The sequence below is a fragment of the Bos indicus genome, chromosome 19 (genome assembly GCF_029378745.1).
Source record: "Bos indicus isolate NIAB-ARS_2022 breed Sahiwal x Tharparkar chromosome 19, NIAB-ARS_B.indTharparkar_mat_pri_1.0, whole genome shotgun sequence".
NCBI lineage: Eukaryota > Metazoa > Chordata > Mammalia > Artiodactyla > Bovidae > Bos > Bos indicus.
In genome coordinates this window covers 64,473,444-64,493,710 of record NC_091778.1, presented here as the reverse complement: position 1 = coordinate 64,493,710, position 20,267 = coordinate 64,473,444, and the positions used below count along the sequence as shown (strand labels likewise).

Below are 20,267 nucleotides of genomic sequence, written 5' to 3'. Positions count from 1 at the left end.
GGCCCAAGGGTGATACAGATTTAGTTGTCCATAATAACAAAAAGGTAGTGCTGTTCCTTTGGGCTTCTATGTTGCTGGCATGAAATTTATATTATTAAATACATTGTTATTCAACAAATACTTATGTGAAGCACCTGAAGCTTCAACAGTGAACAAAACAGACAAACCTGCAGCTCTCCTGGAGCTCATGCTCTAGGTCTGGAGGATAACAGGAAGCTCATACCTCAGTAGTGCTTAGTGTGGAGCAGACGCTGTTCTAAGTGCTTTCATATTTCACTCTGTTTTATTCTTGCAGCAACTGTGAAGTGTAGACTGTTATTATTCCCATTTTGCAGATTTGGAGATGGAAGCAGATTTTTAGGCAGATAGCCTCAGGTCACAGTGCCATGATTCAAATGCTGGCAGATCTGGCTTCAAGCCTTTACTCTTACCCCCATTTTAGAACTCTTCAGCTCATTCACAGCGTACTAGTGTTTGATACAAATAAAAAAGGTAGGCCCAGATTCTCATTGAAATGAAAACACAAACACGGATGAAAACAATGGCAGTACATAGTTCTCTGTGGATGGGGTGTATTAGTACTCTTGCACAGGGAAGTACTTTTCTCCCTGACTTTCGTAGGCTGCACCAGCTTTCGTGGATTCTTTAGGTACAGATGGCCAAGCCAGTGGAAGGAAGTCAGTTTTCTGCTGGTACTTGGGGAGAATCTCTTCTTGAATGAATCTCCTTGTTTACAGTTCTTCTTCCTTTTTTCTCTTACTCCTCTCTTTCCTTATCTTGAGGAAACTCCCTTCTCTGCCTTGCCTGTTCTGACCCTCCTTTTCCTCACAGTCTCCCTTCCCAGTCTCCTCAGCTGCCCGCGTTCTGAGGGATTTCCTGCCTTCTGCCTTCGCCTTCTCCTCCCTAGTCTGCCTCTGTCAGCCATCCTGGGCCTCGCCCTCTGTTCTGACTTTCCTAAGTTTGTTCAGTGGGACTAATATCAGGACCTGTTTCCTGTCTCTGGCCATGGCTCTGCCAGCTCTCAGTCCTCCTCTGTGGGCAGGGGAGGTTGGGAAATGGGCAGTGCGCATTCCTTCAGTTTGCACCAGGATTAGGACATGGGCCTCACTGCTTTTAAGGAGGGTAGGAGGGTATTATGACTTATATACTTGAGGTGTTGTTTTTTTTTTTTTAATTCTGGTAAAATATATGAAACATAGCATTTATTTTAGACCATTTTAGCATGCAATTCAGTGGCATTAAGTGCTTTCACCTTGTTGCGCAACCGTCACCACCATCCATTCCATCTCAGAACTTTGTCATCGTCCTGACTTGAAGTTCTCTACTCATTAAACACTAACTCTCCATTCCTCGCTGCCTCCTGGCAGACATCATCCTGCTTTCTGTCTCTGGGATGAATAAGGCCCGTTTGTACCATAGGTATCTCCTATAAGTGCACTTACATAGTGTGTGTCTTCTTGTGACTGGCTTATTTCACTTGGTACGTCTTCAGGGTTCATCCATGTTGTAGCATGTGGCAGGACTTCCTTACTTTTTAAGACTAAGTAATACTATTGTATTACTTGCTTCCCAGGTGGCACTGGTGGTAAAGAACCCACCTGCCAATGCAGGAGACCTAAGAGATGTGGGTTCGATGGGTTTCCTTGGGTTGGAAAGATCCCTTGGAAGAAGACAAGCAACCTATACTCCAGTATTCTTGCCTGGAGAATCCCATGGACAAAGGAGCCTTGGGGGCTGTGGTCCGTAGGGTTGCATAGAGTCAGACACGACTGAAGTGACTTAGCATGCACACATGCAATACTGTTGTATGTAAATACATTTTAAAGAATCCATCCAACTTTTGATAGACACTTGGGTTGCTTCCACCTTTGGGCTTATTGTGAATAATGCTGCTGTGAACATGGGTATATATATATCGTTCAAATCCCTACTTTCAGTTCTTTGGGAAATACCCAGAAGTGGAATTGGTAATTCTGTGTTTAATGTTTTGAGGAACCCCCTTACTGTTTTCTATAGCAGTAACACCATTGTATGTCCGCCAGCAGTGTACAAGTATTCTAACTTCTCCACTTGCTTGTCAGCACTTGCTTTCTGTTTTTTTAATAGCAGCCTTCCTAATGGATGTGAAATGATAACGTATTCTTGTTTTAAAGGTATTTTATGTAGAATTATGGGCTTCCCTCATGGCTCAGTGGTAAAAGACTCCCCCTGCCAATGCAGGAGACAAAAGAGACACGGGTTCAGTCCCTGGGGATCCCCTGGAGTAGGAAATGGCACCCCACTCCGGTATTCTTGCCTGAGAAATCCCATGGCCAGAGGAGCCTGGCAGGCTGCAGTCCATGGGATTGCAAAGAGTTGAACACAAGAGTTTAGACTGAGCAACTAATCAATAGCAACATGTAGAATTACAGAATTTCAGGACTAGAAATGGTGTTAAAGATTTCTAATTCAGTTAGCTGTAGACAAGAAAGAATGTTCTCCTGTGTCTTAGCATTTCCACCTCTTTCCCATTTGAGAAAGGCATTTTGGGCAGCTGGTTCTATACTGGATCTTAGGGTCAAAATGAACTGTGTCTGACCCAAGGTTCATGGAATACAGCTTTGTAAGAGATCTGCTCTTCTGTTCAGCCAGTGACTAATTTCTTAGGCTTCTTTACGGTTTCCAACTGTGTCTTCTGAGTTATTTCATCATTTTTCCAGCTTCTTTAAGGGATGAGGTAGTGGTATTCAAATAAACAGATTTATTTTAAAAAAACTAGGTAAGTTAGAAATTAATGAGCCCAAGATCAATATAAACTGCTCGGATGATAAAAAGACTATATTCAATATTAATTGGAGGGAAATGTAAATATTATTCCTGGGTGCTAGCTATAATTTCTTAGTATGTAAAATAAGCCATCCCTTTTCAATCTTTTTTGGAAAAGATGAATTAAAGTATAAAATACAGTATATTTTATATTTATGAGAAATTATAACTTCTAGCCTATTTTGGGTTTTGGATCATTTTTTTAAGTTAAAGAAAATTTAGTTTAATTTATATTATGACAGTCTTTAGGCCAGAGAGCAAAGTTATAAGAATAGTATAATCAATACCCAATTCTTTGCCTTATATCAAGATTTGCATTCTCTGTTTCTCTGTCGAATAGAATTTTTTTCTTCTGAGCCAGCTGAAGGTAAGTGGCAGACATCTTAGATGGCATTTCATTCACACTTCAACAGGTGTCTCCTAAGAAGGAGAGCATTTTTCTTTATAGATATAATACCATTATCACACCTAAGAAAATAATTCAGTAATACTAATGGTTATACTGCCAGATATCAAGCCCATATATAATTTTTCCCATTTTCCCCAAATGTATTTCTTTATTTTTATCTCTTTAATTTCTTTTGATGTAGAATAGTTATCTTCTTCCTTTTTTGTTTTTCAGATAATTAAGCATTGAAAGTGAAAGTCGTTTAGTTGTGTCAGAGTCTTTGTGACCGCATGGACTGTATGCTGCTGCTGCTGCTAAGTCACCTCAGTCGTGTCCGACTCTGTGCAACCCCATAGAGGGCAGCCCACTAGGCTCCCCTGTCCCTGGGATTCTCCAGGCAAGAACACTGGAGTGGGTTGCCATTTCCTTTTTCAATGCATGAAAGTGAATAGTCCATGGAATTCTCCAGGCCAGAATACTGGAGTGGGTAGCCATTCCCTTCTCCAGGGGATCTTTCCAACCTAGGGATCGAACCCAGGTCTCCTGCATTGTGGGCAGATTCTTTACCAGCTGAGCCACAAGGGAAGTCCAAGAATACTGGAGTGGGTAGCCTATCCCTTCTCCAGTGGATCTTCCCGACCCAGGAATTGAACCAGGGTCTCCTGCATTGCAGGCGGATTCTTTACCAGCTGAGCTATCAGGGAATTAAGCATGTTGCTTGTTAAAAAATTAGAAAATGCAAATTAATTTTTAAAACTCTGTCATCTACCACTCAGAGATACCTACTTTTAATACTGGAATAATTGCAGACTTAGAGAAAGTTGTAAATGTAGGTCAGAGTTCTCATACATTCTTAACCTGCCATTGTTAATATCTTACATTTTTAAGATACATTTGTCAAATCTAAGAAATCATCACTGGAAAATTAGTATTAGCAAATTTCCAGATTTTATTTGAATTTCTCATTTTCCCAAAAAGCCCATTTCCTGCTCAGCGTCCACATTGGATGTTGTTGTCATGTCCTCTGGGCTCTGACAGTTTCTCAGATTTTTCTGTTTTTTTTTTTTAATGACAATTTTTGAAGAGTCCTGGTTCAGGTATTTCATAGAATGTCCCTCAATTTGGATTTATCTGATGTTCTCCCTATGATTAGACTGGAGTTAAAACTCTGGGGAAGGAGATATTTACTTTTAATATTTTGTTTCATCTTTCTCTCTCTGGACTTTTTATATAAAATATTCTCTCTCTATATAGATACATATCTCTCTATATATATAGAGATATATATTCTCTCTATATATGTTATCTCTCTCTATATATAGATATATAGGTATCCAGGCCCAGGATATAGACTATTACTTTATAATCTGCTAGATTTTTATTTATAAAATGGGACTGCACTGTAGATATTATTTTATAATCTGCTTTGGTTATTTCACATCTTTCAAGTAACCCCTGGTCTTAGTTTCTGTAAAACACTGTTCTGAATTTCAAACATCTGATTTGAAAATATAGTTCTAAAACATAGACTGTTGGTAATTTGAAGAGAGCCTTTAAGAGGAATGATGGTGGTCATTGTGTGGTACCCTTTTGTTTTAATTGTGCAGTTGGCTCTCTTATGTTGGTTTGTGTTTAATTACTGTTATGTGTTTGCAAGGCTACACAGATAATCTGGAAGGGAAAATGAAGAAATACAAATGACAGAAAATGTTTTATAATAAAATTCTCTTGGCAAGCAGCAACCTTTTCGCAAAGTCAGCCTTTTAATATAGTTTACTTGCTTTATAAATATGGTTTTTTGTTTTTTCATGTCTTTATTGATTAGTAAGCATGTTAAATGATTTGGCAGGAGGCTCAAAGTCTTCAAGAAATAATTTGGAATTACTGATCCAGAACTGCTGACAGTTCTCAAAAATGGGTTAGGAAAAGTCAAAGTGATGGATGGAAAAAAAGTCTTAATTTTAGCTCGTGATGTAACGTTTCTTAAATTTAGAGTTTCTTTTTTTATAATTTACTAAAACAGATAGTAGACAGTCCATCACGATATTATTTTATGTATTTAAAGCATTTTGATTTGCTATATTGAATTTCATTCATTCTGGAAATTAGAATTTACCTCTTTAAGAAAGAGATTATTCAAAGTAGAATATGATTGATGATCTTAGCTTTCCGTTTTCTTCTCAGTAGGCGTACTCTGTCTTCTAATACTTCTTGCATACTCAGTGATTTTATAAGTTTTAGAGGAAAATGCAAGTCTGGCCGAATATTAAGCACAATACAATAAATAAAGCTTTTTTACTTCACAGAATATTCTGTCTGTGTATCCCATAGATTCATCACAGATTCTAGTTTTGGATAAAAGCAACTGCATTTTAAGAGAATACAACATCCCTATGACATTGCTATTTGAATGAGAATTGAGTTTGGTTCAGGACAGTTCCTGGAATGCTTGGCATTTAGGTTACCTTAGGTCAACTCTTTTGGAAATTCAATTAAAGTATTTATTGAATGGTTTTAGTGAATAGGATGGTTGTCATGGGAATATAGATGATATAAAACAGGACTCTTGTTTCTAAGATAGTTGTATTGGTCAGATAAGGCATCCAAGACAATGACGTGTAAGAGGCAGACCATCCTATCAGTTCAGTTCAGTTTGGTCGCTCAGTTGTGTCCGACTCTTTGCAACCCCATGGACTGCAGCATGCCAGGCCTCGCTGTCCATCACCAACTCCTGGAGTTTACTCAAACTCATGTCCATTGAGTCATTGATGCCATCCAGCCATCTCATCCTCTGTTGTCCCCTTCTCCCACCTTCAATCTTTCCCAGCATCAGGGTCTTTTCAAATGAGTCAGCTCTTCACATTAGGTGGCCAAAGTATTGGAGTTTCAGCCTCAACATCAGTCCTTCCAATGAATATTCAGGACTGATTTCCTTTAGGATTGACTGGTTGGATCTCCTTGCAGTCCAAGAGACTCTTAAGAGTCTTCTCCAACACCACAGTTCAAAAGCGTCAATTCTTCGGCGCTCAACTTTCTTTATAGTCCAACTCTCACATCCATACACGACTACTGGAAAAACCATAGCCTCTACTAGACGGACCTTTGTTGGCAAAGTAACGTCTCTGCTTTTTAACATGCTGTCTAGGTTGGTCATAACTTTTCTCCCAAGGAGTAAGTGTCTTTTAAAAAATTTTATGGCTGCAGTCACCATCTGCAGTGATTTTGGAGCCCCCCAAAATAAAGTCTGTCACTGTTTCCACTGTTTCCCCATCTATTTGCCATGAAGTGATGGGACCGGATGCCATGATCTTTGTTTTCTGAATGTTGAGCTTTAAGCCAACTTTTTGACTCTCCTCTTTCACTTTCATCAAGAGGCTCTTTAGTTCTTCTTCACTTTCTGCCATAAGGGTGGTGTCATCTGCATGTCTGAGGTTATTGATATTTCTCCCAGCAATCTTGATTCCAGCTTGTGCTTCATCCAGCCCAGTGTTTCTCATGATGTACTCCGCATGTAAGTTAAATAAGCAGGGTGACAATATACAGCCTTGACGTACTCCTTTTAGGAAGACTATCCTATAGGAATTAATTTTGGTTTTGGGAGGATCATCCTTAGGGTAATAGACCTTGAAGTGTGCATTTAAAGCTGGGCAGGATTTAGGTCCACAGAGAGGAGGGAAGGGTGTTTGTGTAGAGCAAAGGCGTTGGCAGAGACTCAGGCTGGACTGTGCTTGGGGCCTGTGTGGAGAACGGTGGGAAGGTTCTGTTGTAGTCAGACTGTGGGTGGCCTGGTTATTTGGTGATGAGCTCGGGTACTATTTTATAGGATGCCATCTCTAAAGTGACTCCTGACTGTCTAACTCCTCAGGAAAGAGTATACACTTTCCTGCCGCAGGGTCCCCCACTGCTGTGATGTCCAGTGGGGAGAAGGAGGCACGTTCTGCAGTGGGTTCCTTAATACCGTATCAGTCTGGCTTTTCTTTCGTCACAGTACAGTAACTTTCTAAAACAGTCTTGTTTTCAGGATAATAATTGGGTTTCCACAGGGAAAATAATAATGTGTGAGGCAGACAAAATGCAAATTACTGACTTAAAAAAATGAATCTCTAATTTTTTTATAGTATTTCTCTTGTTTAAACTTTGTTATGTTAAAAACATATTTTATTGTATTTTTATTCAGGTTTCATACGGTTTTTATTATTTATATAGTTTAATAATTAAAGAGAAGGTGGGGTCTAACGAAGGACTGATCATGGATGTTAGTAATTTCTATTCAGGTGGAAATAATGGTAACGTTTAGTACAACTCATCGATCTTCTAAAACTTTTACAAATGCAGCCTGATTCATTCCAGCCAAGTTAATTATGAGGTAGATAATTTTTTTCCCCTAATGGAGACAAATGTAAAAGACAGAGATACAGAAATAATCTTCAATTTAGGTTGAAGAAATTTTAGTTACTGCTATTGGTTCCTGCTGTTTGATCATAGTTCATTTTTGTTTTTTGAAGTCTGTCTCTAATCAAGTAAGATTTAATTTTTTAGAAATAAAAGAGGACCGTGACTAATAAGAAAAGTCAATTTTAGGATAATAATTGAATATTTTAAAAAATATAATGGTATTAATACATTTCATGACTTGATTTCCAGGTGATCTGTTGGTTTTCCTTGTACTGTCACAGAAGGAAGTCCACATTGGTATGAGAATGATGCTTATAAATCACCACCCTTCTTATCAGCTGTCACTGAACATGTCGTAGTCCAGGCCATTCTGCCCAGCACCTCTGTGGTGAACTGTTGATTTCATTTTTCTTCCCATATTTACTTTTGGTCCCGGACCGGTTTTCTAGCTATGATGGAATTCTTCAAAAGTATCCTATGTTTTTTATGTAGTGAACTACTCATTGATCTGTTTGGAGAAATTCTTTCTGAGGCTATATTCTTGCCTCTGAAATGTACGAAGGGAAAAGTACAGGTTTTCCATTTATTAACAAACTTACCCTTCTTTATCTCTTTGCAGTTTTTAAAATCCGTGTCCGTTGTGACATTGATATTCATATTTTAAAAACGAATAACATTTTTTTCTTAAAATAATTAAACAGTAAAACGGACTTTTTCTTTTAGTAATACAGTTCTATTAATATAACGTGTAATTGTGCAACCATCAGTACAATCAGAATACAGAATATTATCACCCCCTAAAATTCCCTAATGTTATCCTTTTAGTTAACTGTCCCCATCCTATAATGTCTGCAACCACTGATGTTTTCTCCACCCCTTTAGTTTTATCTTTTTGAGGATGTCATATAAATAGAATCATGAAGTATGTAAACTTCTAGACTGGGTTCTTTTACTCTTTGAGCTTCATCTAAGTTATGGCATAAATTGAAAGCTTGTTCCTTTTTATTACTGAGTAGTTTTCTATTGTCAGTAATTAAAGGACATTTGGGTTGTTTCCAGTTTTTTTAACATTTTTGAATAGAGATGCTGTAAACATTTGTGTACAGGTTTTTCTGCAAACATAGATTTCATTTCTTTAAGGTGGCTGCTTGTGGGGAGAGGGGATTGCTGGATGATATACTGAGTGTATTTTTAATTTTGTAAGAAGCTGTCAACCCTCTTCCCAGAGTGACTGTACTATTTTATATTCATACTAGCAATGTATGAGAGTTCCAGCTATTCTACATCACTGACATTACCATTATTTTTCGTTTAGCCATTCTAATAGGTCGGAGAAGGCAATGGCAACCCACTCCAATGGTACTCTTGCCTGGAAAATCCCATGGACGGAGGAGCCTGGTAGGCTGCAGTCCATGGAGTCGCTAAGAGTCAGACATGACTGAGCGACTTCACTTTTACTTTTCACTTTCTTGCATTGGAGAAGGAAATGGCAACCCACTCCAGTGTTCTTGCCTTGAGAATCCCAGGGACGGGGGGAGCCTGGTGGGCTGCCATTTATGGGGTCACACAGAGTTGGACACGACTGAAGTGATTTAGCAGCAGCAGCAGCAGCATTCTAATAAGTATATAGTAATATCTAATCAGGAGAAGGCTATGGCAACCCACTCCAGTACTCTTGCCTGGAAAATCCCATGCATGGAGGAGCCTGGTGCGCTGTAGTCCATGGGGTCACGAAAAGTCGGACACGACTGAGCGACTTCACTTTCACTTTTCACTTTCATGCATTGGAGAAGGAAATGGCAACCAAAAACTCCAGTGTTCTTGCCTGGAGAATCCTAGGGACAGGAGCCTGGTGGGCTGCCGTCTATGGGGTCGCACAGAGTCGGACACGACTGAAGTGACTTAGCAGCAGCAGCAATATCTAATTACGGTTTTAATTTGTGTTTCTCTAATGACTGATGCCATTGAACATCTTTTCATGTGCTTATTTGCCATCATTATATCTTCTTAGTGGAGTATCTTTTGCCCAGCTTTTCATTGGGCTGTTTTCTTCCTCTTGAGTTTTGAGAATTCTTCGTATATTTGGATACAAATCCTTTTTCAGATATTTGCAATTGGTTTTCTCTGCAGTTGCAGTGATTTGCAAGTGGTTTTCTCACAGTCTTTAGCTTTGCTTTTCATTCTTTTTCATTCTTTTAATATAATAGCATTTTTCAAAGAGCAAAAATGTTTAGTTTTGATAAAGTCCATTTCATGCTTTTTTTCTTTTTATGTATTATACTAAAATGGAAAATTTTCTTTTAATAAATTTCTATTCTATGAAAGTGGTAAAAAGCAACTTAGTGATGGGAATGTTCTCATAAAGTTGACTTTAGGGGAGGGTGTGAATTTTATCATTTTCTGGAAAAGTGGTGCTAATTAATATACTCCGTAGTTTGGGGACCATCTAGAACTTTTGCTTAACAAAAGGACGCAATTGGTTTAGTTTGGTGAGGGTCTTCACACTTTTTATAAAAAATGGTAATCACTAGCTGGTTGTAATGCAGAACTATGTAGGAATTAGTTCTTAAGACTGTTCCAGGGTTAAAGTAGTGCTATATTATATTCACAATTGATGCTTTTGGGAGTGTCTTCAGTTTCTGCTCCACTGGAACATCGCTAGAACTCACAGTCAGTGTCCTGGCTAAAAGTGTGAGCTACATCAGAATGTCTAGATTTGAATCCTGCCCTTTATGTACATTATAACTGTGGGTGAGCAACTTAACTTCTCTGTGCTTCAATTTCCTTATCTGTAAGTGGGAATGATAATAACACCCACCTTGTAAGGTCATTATGAGGAAATGAGATGACACAATATACATTATATATCTCAGCAGCGTCTGGCACAGCATGTGTTCAGCAAATGGCTCTTGCTATTACTTTTATTATTATTGCTGAAATAGCTTTATGATAAAATTATTTAAACAAATGTTTTGTAATATTTTCAGTAGTCAAGATAACCACATGTCACACTAAGTCATTTTTCTTCCATTTTTTCTCTTTATACTTGTTATTATTAAAATGCCCACATTTTTCTCTTAATACTTTTTATTATTAATCAGTAATTGTGGCCTAATTGTTACTAATTATCATGTATATATACACTGTTTTGTAAGAGAACTATCAGTTTGTTTTTCACATCCTGTGAGGTACTAATCAGATATGCACATACATATCAATTAGCTTCCCGCTGCCTGAAACAGCACCAAAACTGGCTTAGGCCAGAAAGAAATTTGAGTTAGGCTCACCTAACTACAAAGTCAGGCACAGCAAGCTGGATTCAGGACTCAGGTGAAGTTGTTGGGGCTCAGGTTCTCCCCGTGACTCAGCTCTGCCTTTTCCTGGATGGACTTCAGTTGTTGACGTTGCATATAGAAACATGACTGCAGCATATCCACCCCCTGTAGCTGCTCAGAGTTTAGATTCAGCGGGAAAGAGCACCAGCCTCTTTCCCAGAAGCCTCAGCAAAAGTCTCATGATGTCTCATTGGTTCTTATGGGGTCACATATCTGACCTTGAGCCAGTCTGTCCCTGAGTTTGGGGCTTTGAGACTCAGATTGGCCAGTTCTGGTCACATGACACTCGTTGATTTTCTTTTCTTTTCTTTTTTTGGTGGAGCCCTCTCTTCAGGGGCCACATTTCCTCAGAGTGGGGGAGAGGTAATGACTCAGAGGGGAATCATGGGCTTTTATTACCAGAAAAGGGGATGGCTGGATACTGGGTGGTCAAACAGCTTAATGTGACATTAGGCTCTTTTAGTAGATCAGAAGCAGATCACAGGAGTCAGTGGACTTGGATTCGAATTTTGGTTTCTGATTCCAGCTTTTTTGTCTGTGAAATTTTTTGTATTGGTGGGCAAAAATCCCACACGATACGGCCTTTGATTCTCTGTAGCCTTAGTTGTAGAATTATTAGACTGAAAGTTGGAGGTTGCATAGGAAGCATTTTTCCACTTTCTGGTTATAAAAGAAAAGAGAAGCCTCATGGCTTGCTATGTTTTGTAATACTCAGCATCATATTTCATTTATAAATTTGTCTCATTTATAAATTTGATGTATAGTTGGTAGTGTGATCCTGACTTGAGAAGTATAGATTTTGTAGCATCAGTAGCTGCTGCTCAGCTGTGACCTTGATCAAAAGGCTGGTTGACAGTAACTATTCAGATAGATAATTAAGCCAGCTGAGATAGGAATGGGGCTAGAATTTATAATTAATAGGTTTTTGAAACCTTCTCTTGTTCTTTCTCCATGTCTTTAGGATTTTTGTCCCTGAGTCATGGAAGACAGAAGAGCTGAGAAGTCATGTGAACAAGCATGTGAATCACTGAAGAGGCAGGACTATGAGATGGCCCTCCAGCACTGCACAGAGGCCCTCCTTTCTCTTGGCCAGTACTCCGTGGCCGACTTTACAGGGCCCTGTCCGCTGGAGATAGAGAGCATCAAGATCGAGAGTCTTCTTTATAGAATTGCCTCCTTTTTGCAGCTGGTGAGTAGACATTGTCAATAAGCCAATGGTAAACCATGTTAAATGACCTTTTTCTTTGAGTGGGGACTGTTGTTGGTCATTTCCTCTGCAAATCACCAAATTCTGGGCTGAGGAGTTGTGTGAAGTGGCTAGGGATTGCTGAATATCTTTGATGGCAAGCAACTGTGTTTTTAGGACCTGAAAGTTTTACTGTTGTATAGCATTTTTTTACTATCCACTCAATTCAACAAATATTTATTGAATGCATACTATGTGGTGGATGCTGTTCTAGGTATTTGTTTTATGTTGGTGAAAAAGAAAGATCTCTCCCTAGTACTTTTTCTAGTATTGTGGAGGGGCAGGCAATAAAGAACAGGCATTATAAGTAAGTAAACACTTTGGATTGTTAGAAGGTAACAGTTTGCATGAAAAAAGACATAAAATAGAAGGTTTCTAGGGTTAGGGGTAGGGTTGCAATTTTTAAGTTACAGGCAGAGGGAACTTCAGTGCAGACTTCCTCAGGCAGGAGCATGCCTGCTGCATTTGAGGGACAGCTCTGGAGTCCAGTGTGTGGGAGTAAAGCACATGATGAGGGAGTGCAACAAGGTGGCTAGACCCTGTGGGGTCTCCAGGTCACTGTGAGGTCTGGTTTCTGTTCTGCTTGAGGCAGAGCACTCTTGTGGGATTTTGAGCAGGGCAGTGGCGTGATCTGATATAATAGGAATTATTTGGTCTCTGTTGAGAATAGAGTTTAAAGTATAAGGGTTAAGAGTAGATGCAGAGACTAGTTTGGAAGCTATTAGAATAATCTAGGCCAGAGATTAAAAGACGCTTACTCCTTGGAAGGAAAGTTATGACCAACCTAGACAGCACATTAAAAAGCAGAGACATTATTTTGTCAACAAATGTCCCCGTCTATTCAAGGCTATGGTTTTTCCTGTGGTCATGTATGGATGTGAGAGTTGGACTGTGAAGAAGGCTGAGCACTGAAGAATTGATGCTTTTGAACTGTGGTGTTGGAGAAGACTCTTGAGAGTCCCTTGGACTGCAAGGAGATCCAACCAGTCCATCCTAAAGGAGATCAGTCCTGGGTGTCCATTGGAAGGAATAATGTTGAGGCTGAAACTCCAATACTTTGGCCACCTGATGCGAAGAGCTGACTCATTTGAAAGACCCTGATGCTAGGAAAGATTGAGGGCAGGAGGAGAAGGGGATGACAGAGGGTGAGATAGTTGGATGGCATCACCGACTCAATGGACATGGGTTTGGGTGAACTCTGGGAGTTGGTGATGGACAGGGAGGCCTGGCGTGCTGCAGTTCATGGAGTCGCAAAGAGTCGGACACAACTGAGCGACTGAACTGAACTGAACTGAGGCCAGAGATGAAGCGGCTTAGATCAAAATGGTAACCATGGAGGTGGTGAGAAGTGGTTTGTTTCTGGCGATAATTTGAAGGTAGAATGAAACAGATTTCCTAGTGTACGGAAGGCAGAGAGTGAGAGATCTAGAGCAGTCATAGTTCACTTACTTTGACTTTTTCTGTCTGAGCGTTTGGAAGAGTGGAGTTGCCTTCCACTGAGATGAGGGTCTGTGGATGGGGAGCAGGTTTTATGGGAAAGAGTTCGTTTTAGACACACTGAGTTTGAGATGACACTTAGATACCCAGCCAGAGATGTGGAGTAAGCAGCTGGATGTGCGTGTGTGAAGTCTGGGCTGCAGATGTTACTTTCAGAGTCTGTGGTCTGTGGATGATAAGAGCCTCAGGCCTGGGTTAGATCACTAGGGAGTGAGTATAGACAGGAGGAGATGACTGAGGACTTGGTCTTACGGCACTGGTTTAAGAGTTGGGGAGAAGAAGCAAAGCATCCTGAAGAGCAACCCATGAGGCTAAGGAAAACTATGAGAGCAGGGTGTCCTGGGAGCCAAAGGAGGAGAACCTGTCCAAGTGAGCAGATGTTCAGCATGTCCATTGCTGGAATAGACGTGGAGAATTGAGAATCGACAAAAAATGACAGTGTATCTCCATGGGTGCATGTAAATATGTCTGACTGGTGGCAGCCACTGGTGATTTACATGGGGTGGGGAGTGAGAGCTTGATAACAAAGAGTTTAAGAGAAAGTCAGAAAAAAAAAAGAAAATCAGATGGAAGGAATTTGAATACATGATACAGACAGTTCTTGAGGAGCTTTGCCCCATTGAAGCACACACACACCCAAAAGGAATGGAAACTAGTGGGAGACGTGAAGTCAAGAAAAGGGTTTTTTCAGATGAGAGAAATAAGAACTTGTTTGTTTATAGAACTAAACTGAAAGAAAACAAAAAATTAATGATGTATGAGAAACAGAAGAGGCTTGCCAGAGCGATGTTTTTGAGCATATCTGCACAGGTGGTAGGCCTGTGGGACAGGCGGGAGGCAGAGGGGGGCAGGAAGTAGACAGTCGGGGTGGTGACCCTCATAGACAGTCTCTGCAGGACAGCTGTTCACTCAGCAGAGTGAGGAGCTGAGGATGAGGATGGGGTAGAGGGTTCTGGTGACTTGAGGTTAGAGGAGGTGAGAAAGAGGGAGTAAATGGCTAGGGAAGTATGCGATGAGGTTTACTTGGAGAGGATTGTGTAATCCTCAGCACATGAGTTAGCCTTGGTCTGTGAGTAGTAAATTTGCAACATTAATGATTAAACTTTGAAACAAAGCTGCAGCCTTTTGATAAAATCTCTGTTTTAAGAGGCCTTGAACTACTAAACTTTATCTTGTGTCTTTTATTTTGCAGAAAAACTATGGGCAAGCTGATGAAGATTGTAGGCATGGTATGTGTAAAAACAAGATTCTCTTCTGCTTTGAAGATTTTGAAGTATTTCATTGAGTAATGTTTAAGATTTGATATTTTCATGTACTGATTTCAATGGTGATTTTAATATGAAAAAACTCCACTTCGTGGTGATGACTAATCTGGGTGCTTTCCTGGCATGACGGGTGTGCACGTGAGCATGGTCCCTGCTCACGAGTGGTGGCATTGCTGCCACTCCCTTGGGAACGCTGATAATGCCCTTTGAAAGTGTGTGAGTGTTTTCAGTCAACAGAGAGCTATATTTTAAGAACTATAACACATAACACACATTGATCGAAATGTTAAGCTTGGATAAATTGGAAAGCTGGACCTCTGTCTCCTACAGTGTTTTTTTTTCCCCTTCATTAGAAGATTTTCCTTAGAAGAGACTGACTAGAATGCTCTTTGGTGCTTTTTCCTGCTTTCTTTTGGTCAGGAAATTGATTAATAAGATTCTTGCTCTTTGGGTGCTCATAGACTAGAAATCCTTTTCTTCGAGATTGCTGCCGTTTTCTAGAGTGAGTCTAGGAGTGAGTGGGAGAAGGGTTCATTGTGCATTCTCACACACTCTTGGTGAGAGTTTTGCACAGCTCAGTGATTTGGATAATGGAGTGCTTCAATTATCTAAATGGGGAAGGAGGGCTGAGGTGTTTAACGTAAATTAAAGTTCTTTTCCTGTTTGTTCTTTTGTGTCAAAACTTTTTCAAAGTACTAGCTATTTTTGTTGTAAACCTTACAGAATGTAAATCTTATCTACTTCTGTAACATATTGGACACATTGAACCATTCATTGAAGATACAGTGACCTCTCTGTAAACCTTGCTTCATAGAATTGTGCACCTTGGGAGAAGACTGGCCTTTGAGAGATACTGAGTGCAATCTTTACTACCTGTAGATGTTTAAAGGTTGCTAACAAGCCCTATAATAAGTCGAATAACATAGAAGGGCCCCTGCCCCTCCCCCAAGAGGAGGTCGTGACGTTAGTGTGCTGCGTCTTCTTCACCTTTCTCTGTAGTGAGCGCAAATGCTCGTAATACATGACATACGTACATGGGCTTTTTATTTAAAAATTAAAAAAGAATTATGTGATCATAACAAAATTGCTTGCTTTCTTAGCAATATAGATCATGGATATCTTACTGAGTTAATAATGCATCAGCTCCAGCTCCTATACCATAGTCCGTGGTGTAGATAGCCACCATTTATTCAGCTGTTCCCATGGTGGTGGGCGTTCGGGTGGCTCTACTTTTCTAGTTTGTCACAATTCACCCTGTAATAACCATACATTGTTTCTCACTGCTGCCTTTGTTTCTGTGTGGTAGTCTTAAAAGTTAGATACCTGGATGAAGGAGTTTTAAAAATTGAATGTCTGGGTTAAAATATACATATAATTTTAATAGACACTTTCGGATTAGTTTCAAATGCACACATTTTTAAATAGTTCAGAAAAAAATTAGTGAAGTAAATATGGCAAAAGATGGCAACCTAAGTTTTAAGAATATGAATGCTTATTATACTATTTACCCTAGTTTCTCATTCTAAATTTTTCATAATTTAGAAAATTATGAAAAATTTTCATATCTCATTTCACCATCTTACATATCAGCAATATGTGAGAATGCCTGTTTCCTGTGATCTCACTAACTGGAACCTCTCAGTCTTGACATTGTGACAATCTCATGTGTGAGAAATTGCCTCTTTCTTTAATTTTCGCTTCCTTGAGTACTAATGAGGTTGATACTTTTCATTTTTTGGAGACATACAAAGTCCCAGTAGATTAAAGGACTTGTAAAAAGTTGTGGAAGAGTAAATGTTGTTGGTGCAGGAGCACATGGAAAAATGTTGCATTTTTTGTTAATTGTTTTACTTGGCATTTTAAAGTTAGGTATTATTTTACAACTGCTGAATTAACAATATAAAAATTTAACCTGGAAACCTTGGAGATGAAGGCTAGGCCTGTTACCTGGAGTGTGAGCATAGTAGCATGAAAGTGTGTGTGTGTCCAAGCTCACCAGACTGTACATTGGTTACGTGCAGTTTTTGTGTACTGATTCTGCTTCTGCAATGTGGGGAGAAAACCACTGTCTCAGATAAGGTTGTAGTGAAGTGAGTGTGTGCTTGTGGTGGCGGCGGGCGGGGTATGAAGCAGAATACAGCTTGGTCATATGTTCGTACCTTTGACCCACTAATCTCAGTTCTGGGAGACTGTCCCAAGTAAATATTTCAAAAGAAGGAAAAAATTGTCTGTGGAATGGTTTTCATTGTGGTGCTGTGTGGAAAAGGGGGAAATTGGTTAGCTTGCAATAATGGTTCAATGATTACATTCTATGCATTCCTTGTAAGAACATGGAAATGCTTAGTTAATGTAAAGTTGTTCATTTGAAGTAGACATTTGGAAATATTGTCAAAAGTTTATGTGTATATATTGCTAGTTGTAGAGTTCTGCTTTTATATTATATATAATTTTTTCCTCTTCCCTTTTGGTAACTTTTTTTTTTTTTGGAAGTATAGTTGATTTACAGTATTACTTTAATTTCAGGTGTACAGCAAGGTTATTTTTATATAAGATAAAATACCATGGTTAGGCAGTTAGTTAGTAATAAAAAACAAGACCAGAGTCTCGGCCTTTGTTAATTATTATACTGGTTTGTATGCTGGGTGCCCGAGCAGCTCCCTCTGCAGGGCCCCAGACCTAGTTTGCATTTGATGTACTGCAGGATCCCTTGCTGTCAGTATCAGCTTGCATTCCTTGCAGCTCTCAACAGGCTTCATTGCAGCTACCCTCCCCCCCTCTCCCTCCACTTGCTTCTGAGCCTGATTTCACTTTCTCACACAGGGATGGGAAACCAGCCAGGCAGTCTTTGTCATGGAGTTAAAAAATTTAAATTCTTTTTTATTATGAAAAACCTACAAGGAGAAACTAGGGGAAATAATATAATAAGCATTCATATTCTTGAAACTTAGGTTGTCACCTTTTTGCCATATTTACTTGATTAATTTTTTTCTGAACTGCTTAAAAGTAATTATAGATACCATGATATTTATTCCTAAATACTTCAGTATGCATCTGTAATAAATAAGATCATAACTGTATAACCACAGCATTACTATTAACCTAATAAAAGTGACCATAATTCCCTAATATCCAAAACCCAATCTATAGTCAGATTTACCTGGTTGTCCCCAAAATGTGTGTGTATGTGTGTTTTTTTTAATGGCTGATTTGTTTAAGCCAGGAGCTGATCAGAGTCATAAGATTTGAAAGTTGGAGTTCTGCTTTAATAAACAGATTCTGAGTGAGGACTCAAGGGCATCTTGAGAATAAACCACACAGACTCTCAGTTCAGAGAGTTCATTTCTGAGTTTGGTGTTGTGTTCTGGATAGTGAGCATTGTCAAGCCAGGGGCCACGAGTAAGTCTGTTCATTACCTGAACATAAGCTGTATTTGGCATAACAGGAAAACTTCCATAAAATAAAGATTTTTCTTGTGCTTTTGAAATATTCATCATATAGGAAACTCACATTTTTTACACTAAAAAAATAGAATGAGGTAAATGGAGAAAGTGAAATCAAATAGTAGTCTTAGCAACTGAAAGAGATTTGTGCTACATGTAATATGTAAGTCAAACTCAATCATTATAACAGTGGATATTTTTCATACAGCTGCAAGATTCTTAAACTCTAGCTGAGAGTGTCATTAATTTAAGAAATTAATACAAACAGGAGTTTGGGGCATCTATAGATATTTATTATGTTAATACTTCCCCTGTGAAGTGATTCAGCAACCAAAAAGCCCTGTTGAATAGATGCTGACTGTCCTGAAAAAGGCAAATTGATACATGATTGATTGAATCTTCTACACTTTCCTTTTTTTCTGAAGAGTTTTCATTAAATAGATTTTATGGTAATTAAATTTTTTTGGAAAAATAGTTGATAAGGGTAATAATATTTATTCAGAATTTTCTCTGGGTCAGACCCTCTGAAATAGTTTGTTTAACCACATTGTAATACCATTCCAATTTTACAGGTGATGAGTGAGATTAAGTAACTTGCTTAGCCCAGAGACTGTCCAGAACTGGACTGTGGTTTTGAAGTGAAGTCTTTCTGACCTAAAAGGCCATGCTCCTTCTCTTTTATCTGTCCTAAGCTCTGATCTGTGTATTCTTTGGAGTTTTATAGACATTATTTTGTTTGGTATAATAAATTTGGGGGAGGAAAGGTATATGGGTATTTCATATTCTAGAAAGGATTAAAAAAAAAACAAACTGAGGCTCAGGGTGACATTGATAATCATTAGTAGAGTTGGACAGGACTTTGGATCTTTAAGCCAGGTTTTCCTGTTGCCGAGACTTTTAAATAGGGAGCAGTTGCAGTGATGTTTCTTACTCTTCAGCTCCAGTTGCTGCAGAGCCACTGATGCCGCAAAGGTATATGGTGCAGGGGGGCCCTGTGGACTGTTTCCCCCACTGGTGCACCTCCCGTAACCGTCGTGCAATATTGAGACGAGGAAGTTGGCTTTGGTTCAATGACTGTGTGTAATTCTCTGTCATTTTACTGTGTGTGGATTCACGGAACCACCAGCACAGTCGAGATACAGAACTGTTCCATCACGTGAAGACCTTTTTTTGTGCTACCCTGTATAGTTACACTCATGGTCTTGCCTCCCTGTGTAACCCTGGCAACCACTAGTCTGTTCTCCATCTCTGTAATTTTGTCCTTTTGAAAATAACACACAATAGAACCATATTGTTTGTGACCTTTTAAAGATAACTTTTTCCCCTCTCACCACGTATGAGATCCATCCAAGTTTTTGAGTGTATGTATAGTCCATCCATTTTTATGGCTGAGTAGTATTCCACAGCCTCTTCATTGATCATAGCCTTGTTGTGGTGAAGGGGCTTGCATAACCCAATGAGGCTATGAGCCACCCAAGACAGACGGGTCATGGTGAAGAGTTGTTACAAAATGTGGTCTACGGAGGAGGAAATGGCAACCCACTCCAGTATTCTTGCCATGAGAACCCCACGAACAGTATGAAAAGGCAAAAAGATATGACACTGGAAGGTGAGCCCCGTAGGTCGCAAAGTTGTCCATTCTGCTACTAGGGAAGAGTGGAGGGCAATAGCTCTAGAAAGAACAAAGCAGTTGAGTGACAGTGGGAATGATGTTCAGCTGTGGATGTGTCTGGTGGTGAAAGTAAAGCTAGATGCTGTAAAGAACAGTATTATATAAGAACCTTGAGTGTTAGGTCCATAAATCATTGGACATGGTCAAGCAGGAAATGGCAACAGTGAATATTGACATCTTAGGAATCAGTGAACTAGAATGGATGGGAATGAGTGAATTTATTT

At 39.3% G+C, this 20,267-nt stretch overlaps 1 protein-coding gene across 8 annotated transcripts in view; it reads left to right on the top strand.

Moving 5' to 3' along the window:
- HELZ (helicase with zinc finger) overlaps positions 1-20,267 on the top strand; it is a 152,316-nt gene that overhangs the window by 8,891 nt on the left and 123,158 nt on the right. For 7 of the 8 annotated variants that reach the window (XM_070774251.1, XM_070774252.1, XM_070774245.1 and 4 more), the window contains 2 exons: positions 11,885-12,112; positions 14,859-14,895. In XM_070774251.1, coding sequence (XP_070630352.1) covers positions 11,903-12,112; positions 14,859-14,895 — 247 coding nt within the window. In that variant the 5' untranslated portion in view covers positions 11,885-11,902. Of the gene's footprint in view, positions 1-7,837; positions 7,886-11,884; positions 12,113-14,858; positions 14,896-20,267 lie in introns of all 8 variants that reach the window. The other variant, XM_070774248.1, reaches the window with a different exon arrangement.